The sequence below is a fragment of the Octopus bimaculoides genome, chromosome 5 (assembly GCF_001194135.2).
Source record: "Octopus bimaculoides isolate UCB-OBI-ISO-001 chromosome 5, ASM119413v2, whole genome shotgun sequence".
Taxonomy (NCBI): Eukaryota; Metazoa; Mollusca; class Cephalopoda; order Octopoda; family Octopodidae; genus Octopus; species Octopus bimaculoides.
Window position 1 is genome coordinate 107,107,542 of NC_068985.1, and position 9,079 is coordinate 107,116,620.

At 38.1% G+C, this 9,079-nt stretch overlaps 1 protein-coding gene across 1 annotated transcript in view; it reads right to left on the reverse strand.

Moving 5' to 3' along the window:
* Positions 1-9,079, reverse strand: part of LOC106879589 (E3 ubiquitin-protein ligase CHIP) — an 82,381-nt gene that overhangs the window by 55,149 nt on the left and 18,153 nt on the right. Inside the window, exon 2 of the mRNA XM_052967921.1 lies at positions 4,728-4,926. Coding sequence (XP_052823881.1) covers positions 4,728-4,926 — 199 coding nt within the window. The remainder of the gene's footprint in view (positions 1-4,727; positions 4,927-9,079) is intronic.

Consider the following 9,079-nt stretch of genomic DNA (forward strand, 5'->3'; position numbering starts at 1 on the left):
GTCACGCTCAGGATGGTACATCTTATGTGACACCCGCACAAGAGCCAGTCCAGGGGCCCTGGAAACGATCTCACTTGACTTGCCGGGTCTTCTCACGCACAGCACATTTATATACATATATATATATATATATATATATATATATATATATAAAGTATATGAGGGTTTAGTTCACTGGTGATCTAAACGAATAGGTACGCTATGTAAGTACTGTAATTGGTCATCTGTTAGGTTCCAAGTTTACATCTGAGGCTGGAGCTAGGGATCTGCAGTAGGCTTCTGAGTTGGCAGGTGTATAGAGGGAAAAGGACAACATATCCAAGGTAGGACAAGTATCTCAAGTCATTTAGAATATTTAATAAGAATAAGGTGAATCTGAAGTAATTAACTAATTGGTTAATTAATTAACCAATTAGTTAATTAATTAATTACTTCAAATTCACCTTACTCTAATTAAATATTCTAAATGACTTGAGATACTCATCCGGTTTTGGTTTTGTGTTTTTTCGAAGGGTTTCTTTTACGAAGGATTTCTTTTAGTTTCCTTCTACCCAATGCACTCACAAGGATTTGGTTGACCCCAAACTATAGTAAAAGACATTTGCTTAAGGTGCTGCACAATGGAACTAAACACAAGCTCACAGGTGGGAAAAGCAAATTTCTTAACCACACAGCTATGCCTATCTACGAAATACTAGCCTCATTCCCATTATACTATTATACATAATTATTATTATGACAGTGTGCCATGAGATGGGAAAATATTGAAGACAGGAGAAAGGGACAACATGAGCTTTTGTTGGAAAACTAATCACCAATAAATGTTGTGCAGCTGTTTTGGATATTTCAGTAACGAGTTCACTTAAGCGAGAGTTTATAATTAGCTAAACCAGGTAGTTACCTGACACAGCCATGTGTGATAGGTACTTAGACAGAGAGAAGGTAGCAGAGGTTATAAACATAGCGTTATAATATGAACTTGGATCAACAGTTTGGGGGACAGTGAAAGTATATAAGGCTGACAGAGTGAATGGGAAAGCACATGATAGAGTATATGAGTGTGAGAGAGTACATAGAAAGGAGATGAGAGAGCATGGGAAAGGAAAAGAATTGGTGACAATGCATCAAAAAGGATGAGAGAGCAAATGAGAGAACGTGAATGTGTGCGTGCGTGTGTGTAGACGCTGTGATAAAGTCGACGACGTAATGCAAGGGAGGTAATTCCCGCATGATTGGGCGGTGAAGTGAGAGATTTTTTGATTTTTTTTAATCTTCGTCAAAAAGAAATAGTAATAATCTTTTATGTTTTACTCGTTTCAGTCATTAAACTGCGGCCATGCTGGAGCACTGCCATGAAGAATGTTTTGTCGATTGAATCGACCCCAGTACTTGTGTTTTTTTTCTTTTAAGCCTGGTAATTATTGTATTGGTCACTTTAGTCGAACCGTTAAGTTACAGGGACGTAAACACACACACACACACATTTATACATATACGACAAGCTTCTTTCAGTTTCCAAATCCACTCACATGGTTTTGGTTGCCAAAATACTCATAACCCTAACCCTAACTCTAAAACCCGAACCCTAACCCTAAAACCCTAAAGCTAAAACAAGTACAAATGCACAAACGATGTCATAAATAACTACCGCCGATAGTTGTTGTTGACAAACAACGGCACTAATTTTATTCAAGGGGAAAGATCCCATTACACCGCACACCGTGTTGTTTACATTCCACAGCAGTAATTGTTTTCACCTCAATAGAAGTCAGTGATTGGTTGAAATTACCGAAATAAGACAATTTTAACCCGAAATAACTTTAAAAAGATAAAATTCTCTCAATAACATTAAGAGTAAAAGATGTTTTATATGACACATTCTACCAGTGTCCCAAGTTTGAAAGTGTTTCGTTAAGAAAACAAGTGGCGCCTGCCAAATCAGAAAGATCCTAAATTAATATAAAGTGATCTGATGATGGCTCTATAAGCAGTATACCCATACAGAAAGTTACCATATTTTCTGTTAGCTTTGTACCCAACTTTAGCCTGCACATACTTACAGAACACCAACTACTTTCACCGTTCTAGAACAACATTAAACAATGGGATGAAATCTGATAAGTCTGAATATGTTTTGTTGGTGATAAGACATACATAATTTGTACCCTCCCCACAAATAATTAAGCATAAAAAGCAAGACAATGCCACTTTTACTCAAAAGAGTAAAGAGAGTATGGTCAGCCTACAACAAGCATTTCACTCACAACACCTTTGCTGTGCCTATTCAGACATTTAGTCTTCCAAACTGGTCACTACAAGAGAGCAATGAGATGGAAAACAAAAATTCACAAACTACATGTTACTAGGAATTTCAACAACAACAGCTACATAGCTAAATCACATTTCCCATTCAACGAGTGCTGGTGTGGCCTTAAATCTGTATAGATCTGAGACCTGGATTTGTAACCTTAAAGCAGCATCTTCAGCAGAGAAAGAAAAAGGACAGAAACCATCACACTCTGGTTTGCAAGCACAAAAATAGAAACATCATAAAGACAATGGTTAATGAAGCTGAAGAGAAACAAGAAATGTAAACAAACACTGATCTCTCTGTCCAAGAAACATTGGGAAGACCTACTGAACATCGTTAGAAAATCAAAAAAATAGACCAGTTCATTGAGTAGATTGTACATGGGTAACTGAAACAAAACACTCAGGCTACAGAAGAAATAAACCACATCAAAAGACTGGAATGAATGACAGACAAGTTTATAACATCATAACTTGAAGGTCACTTCCATGTAATCCACGATAAAAAAAAAAAAAAAATTCCCACTAAGTACCTTCTACACAAAAGACAGAAATCATGGGCTGATAATAAATGTAAGTTATGTAAAACTAAAAGTTAAAACATTAATCATATTGCTAGTAACTGTGAAAATACTCTGGATATTAACTTCCCATTAAGGATTTTGTTAGCTAGAACAATCTGGAATAAAGTGAGAAAGAAAGAAAATACAACAAATAACAAAGAATGGAAGGTACCTGTCAGACACATTCCAGTTAAGCATGTTGATCCAATAACATATTCACTGAAGTATAGAAAACAGTTGCTTTATAATAGCTCCTATTAAAAGTATGCAATAAACACTAAATGAAGAAACATGGTCAAAAGGAGCTAAAATACCCTAAGAAAGGAAACTTAAGCCAAGCTGTACATTATAGAGTAATAAACCTGATGTGCATCTCAGTAAAGATGTGTAGTAAAATGCTGAGAAAGAAAATAAGGTGCCATACAGAATCACTATTATGAAAGCTTGAAATTGGATTTCAACCAAGCAGATCCACAAATCTCTCATTAAACATAAATTAATCAAAGGAATCAAAACAAAATATCTTATAGCAGTTCTCAGTTTTAAAGAATTTGCAGAAGCCTCCAACAGTACACAGCTTTTAATGGTGTTGAAGAATTTTGATGGTCTTCTTTAACATGAACAATTATCAAACACAACTGATCAAATCACTGCAGAGATAGTATTTTCTTTACCATCCAGCTATAACTTTCCTATGTGGAGGCGCAATGGCCCAGTGGTTAGGGCAGCGGACTCGTGGTCATAGGATCGCAGTTTCGATTCCCAGACCGGGTGTTGTGAGTGTTTATTGAGTGAAAACACCTAAAAGCTCCACGAGGCTCCGGCAGGGGATGGTGGCGAACCCTGCTGTACTCTTTCACCACAACTTCCTCTCACTCTTACTTCCTGTTTCTGTTGTGCCTGTAATTCAAAGGGTCAGCCTTGTCACACTGTGTCACGCTGAATCTCCCCGAGAACTACGCTAAGGGTACATGTATCTGTGGAGTGCTCAGCCACTTGCATGTTAATTTCACGAGCAGGCTGTTCCGTTGATCTGATCAACTGGAACCCTCGACGTCGTAAGCGACGGAGTGCCAACAACAACAAATAACTCTCCTATACCATTCGGGATGCTGCTCAATGAGTATCTTTTAACTTGACTCACCTTTGCATCAAACAATATATTTGAAAGGTGCATGTGAAGGCATGTGGCCCAGCAGTTAGGGAAATGCACTAATGATTACAAGATTGTGGTTTCAATTCCCAGACCAAGCAGTGCATTGCGTTCTTGAGCAAAACACTTTATTTCATTTTGCTTCAGTTTACTTAACTATAAACGAGCCCAACAATAGCTGGAAGTTAACCCTACAATGAACCAGTGTCCCATCAGCAGGTATGTCATAATCTCAAACACTTACACCCTGGGAACCAAATTAAGCACCAACTTTGAGTCTTAAGGTTCACAACCAACCTAAGTCATGTTGAAGACCTATTGCTATAGCAACTGTTAAATAATGACAAGTAACCTTCAACTGCTTGTAATAGTTTTTATATAAAAATGCTTCTCTGCACTTTCCAGATAATGATCAGAACACTACCAATATTCTGGAGAAGATAGAATAACATGAGAACAATGTCTCCAAGGAATTTCACAGACAGCTGAACAAGGCAAGTCATGAGACACCACATCCATTGTCATTTATAATGGAGAAAGGAAGTAAAGTTGATGATGATGATGATGATGATTATTATTATTATTATTGTAATGATGGGTAGTATTAAACATTGTGAACATAAACATTCTTATTTAAGAGCAATAATGCCAGATACAAAATCATTTCCCTTACACAAAGCAAGATTTCAAATGATACTAACCTCTCTTTAGGCTGGCTATTGACTCATCGTAGTAACCAAGCTCAACAAGAGCCTGTCCCAAGAAGAAGTGACCCTTAACAAGTGATCTGTCCATATCGAGAGCATGTCGACAATCCTGGATAGCCTGTTCCCACTGCTTCAACTTCAAATGGCACAGTGCTCGATTAGTGAAGAATGTTGGTGTGTTAGGGCTTTTGATCTGAAAATGAAGAAACAAACAGCAACAATCAGTATCAGATGATCAACTCATGCTAGAAATACTGATGGTGATAACACGAGTACACACACACACACACACACACAGCTTTATCTTTTTACTTTTACCTGTTTCAGTGAGAGGACTAAGGCCACACTGGAGCAAAGCCTTGAACAAATTGGATCCAGTATTTATATCTTTAAAGTGTGGTACTTATTTTGTGTGTCCCTTTTGCCAAACTAAGTTATGGCAATGTAAACAAACTAGCACTGATTGTCAAGTGGAAGAAGTGGACAGATACAAAGGCACACATATATGTGAAATGATGATGTGATGTTATCTCCATTCACTCAAAGAGCATCAGGTGATGAGAGTTCTCCAGGCAGTACCTTCTGAGCCAAACTTCCCAGGTGACACCCATCTCAGTCAAGTCTTCCTGCACAGTTCTTTGTCACATCTTCACCAGCCTGCCTCTCTTTTATCCTTCCTTCAAATGACAACTCAACAACTGTGCTTGTTGGTATTTCCAATTGTACATGCTTTTATAGTAAGTTGAAGCAGGTAGTTTATCCTGTCCCCTCCAACTTTTAGTTTATGCAATTGAAAAAATGGATTATTTACAGGATGACCCCATATATATATATATATATATATATATACACATACTAGCTGAAATACCTGGTGTTGTGTCAGGTGAAGACTCAGGGAATAAATGGTAGCACTGCAAAGCAATTTATTTAACTTATAGTAAATCTCCTGAAAAAGATACTCATCATCTTAACTCTAACCTAAAGCATTCATTTTAAGTGCTTACACCAAACTCTAACCTTAAAATCTAAATGTAAGTAGGCTCATTTTCAAGTAGGCACATCTTCACGCAGACACATCTTCAAGCAGACACATCTTCAAGCAGACATCTTCAAATAGGCACATCTTCAAGTAGGCACATTTTCAAGTAAGCCTTTAACCCATCCACTTTAGTGCCCTTTTGGTATTACAGGCAAAGTCTGGTGAAAGTCTCCTGATAGTACAGCAGTAACTCCACCCATCAATATTTCAGAATTTCTTAAATCCTGCAAGCTTGGACTCAGAGCTTCTAAAGACGTTTTGTTTGCCATCGTGCACTCATCTTAGACAGTGAGATGACACCTCCATAATACCTGTCCCATTCCAGATGGTTAACTAATATTACAAACTGGTGTACCATTGTTAGCTAAATTCAAGCTAAATGTCAGCTAAATCTTAAAGTAGAGTAAGCTGTTCACCCTCCCAGAAGTAGCATCACAGCAATACCTGAATAAACAACAGCCAAAGCTATTTTCCTCTGTTGTTGAACTTTGGCAAGTAACAGCTTAGTGACAAACATTTTGCTTGTTCCTACGGGAGCATCAAGAAAAAATATCCTCCCCTTCGATAAAATAAAAGCCTTTTGAGTATAGCATTGTAAAATACATTTTATTCATGCAACAGTTTGGGTTCCTTTTTACGAACATATTTCAACAGGCCTTTAATGTTTTAAGAAATTTCTTTTAATAGTTCTATTGTTAAAATATTGTGTTAGCACTCCGTCGCTTACGACATCGAGGGTTCCAGTTGATCTGATCAACGGAACAGCCTGCTCGTGAAATTAACGTGCAAGTGGCAGAGCACTCCACAGACACGTGTACCCTTAACGTAGTTCTCGGGGAGATTCAGCATGACACAGTGTGACAAGGCTGACCCTTTGAATTACAGGCACAACAGAAACAGGAAGTAAGAGTAAGAGAAAGTTGTGGTGAAAGAGTACAGCAGGGTTCACCACCATCCCCTGCCGGAGGAGCCTCGTGGAGCTTTAGGTGTTTTCGCTCAATAAACACTCACAATGCCCGGTCTGGGAATCGAAACCGCGATCTTATGACCGTGAGTCCGCTGCCCTAACCACTGGGCCATTGCGCCTCCACTGTTAAAATCTCAACATCAGAACAATTGATTAAAGAAGACCATACTCATACAATTCATTCCCTTTCATAGAAATAACTTCATCTTCAATTAAAATTAATGCTGTGTTGTAGATCTCATTAGCGTATTCTATACTCTTGCTAGGACATTGCAACTGAATGTGGTATTTATAATCTTTTACCAAATGATTTCTATATTGTAGCCATAATGATACTGGATCCCCTAAATTACAGTTTTGCAGTTAGATCATGTCTATTGGTGTAGAACTTTCCTGGAAAAAGCTCTGCTAAGATTTCATCCTGTTCGGAATTGCAAGTGAAAGCAAAGAAAACATCAGAATGTCCATAACTACATACCTAAGTCATAGCATCAAGTCCTCGCCTGCATATATCTGGGGCCATGACAAAAAGGAGAGAAAGGGACAGAAAGAGAAGAGAAGGGGAAAAGAGAACAGAGTAGTGGTGAGTTGACAATCTGAACAACACCTTATGTAAACTTACCAACTAAGCAAATTCAAGAGGAGTTCTAGATGTTAGGTCTCATTTGGTCAACTTGAGTCATGTCGTGTTATTGAACCAGAAGCAACATCAGTTATTTTCTTTTATATCCTACCAACTGCCCACTGGAAGGATCCTGCTTCTCTAGAACTGCGGAATATAGAGCCACACTCACACCATCTGATGGTACTATAAGACACTACATGGACAGGTATGACAGTCATACAAAGTATATGTACTTCTTCCAATGTCAGAACAGAGAATATTCTACCTCCCTGCCCTGTTCTATCTGAAGACTCCACAACCGTCAGAAACACTTCCCCAACATTGAATGGAACATCATTGACAGGCACCCACTTACTCACCTGGAACACTCACAATTACCAACTCTGCCTCTGCAAGAGACTACACACATTCTACCAACTTGCAGTATCCATCAACAGAAAAAAATGAACTATCTTATTGTTGCCATCAGATACATTCTTATAATGAACTTGAAGCCACTGGCAGCCAAAATGCCAGATATACCATCTTAGGCCTGGCTGCTCCATACACATGGGCAAGGTACTTAACACCTCCCACCTATATAGACTACTCATACTAATCATCAGGCCTCAATTTTTCAACCTAGCACCACTGAATCTGGTTACTTCCACAGTAAGACCGTTGCCATTAATGTGTTAGTTCTCCCTAAATCACTCACCAGTAATTAAACCATGACAACATTCCACCCTACCATATGTGTCATCCAGTGCAATAAACTGATGTTGCTAAATAGACCATACTGCAGCATCCAGACATAGTAGCAACAGCTACCTATCAACATCCTGTCCAAGCAAGCAGACCTAAAAATAAAGAAAATAACTGATGCTTCCAGACCAATTACACCATGTGACTTGAGTTGACCAATAGAGGCCTAACATCTAGAAATCATCTTGAATTTGTCACATACCCCTTTACTCTTCTCTAGATGCTTGATGAGATAGGTTCATTCTATGAGCCTAAAACAGTTGCAGGAAGCTGAGTCAAACTATTATTAAATAATATATATATATCATCATCATTTTAACATCTACTTTTCTATGGTTGCACAAGGTAGACAGAGTTTACTGGAGAAGATTTACTATGGCCAGATGCCCTTCTTGTTACCAAACCTTACCTGTTTTCAAGCAAGGTAATATTTCCGCATGGTCAGACAGGTTTTCACAAAATATTGGAAATGAATGACATTCATTTGCAATATTACATGATGTTAAGACAAGGAGACAAAAACATACACACACCACACACACACAAACATATATACATACATATACACATCACACACACATACATATACACACCACACACACACATACATATACACACACCACACACACACACACATATATATAGGGAGAATTCACAAAAACACAAAAGACGAAGACAGGTGGTGTAGACAACAAACAGATGTATTAGTATAACACTCTTCCACGGGAAGGAACACAGAAAGAAACAAGGAGAGAAAATAAAGAATGTGTAGTGGCTTGCGATCTATCGTTATAAACGTCAGGTTAGAATAGAGACAGCTGATGAAGGAATATTCCAAGTGGCTTTCCGTTTTCCTATGTGTTCGTTCCATTGTCTGTAGTTCATTGTTCTAACGTCCTGTACCCTGATATGCATATATATACACATGTAGATGTAAGTATGTACATATGTGTGTGTATACATGTATATAT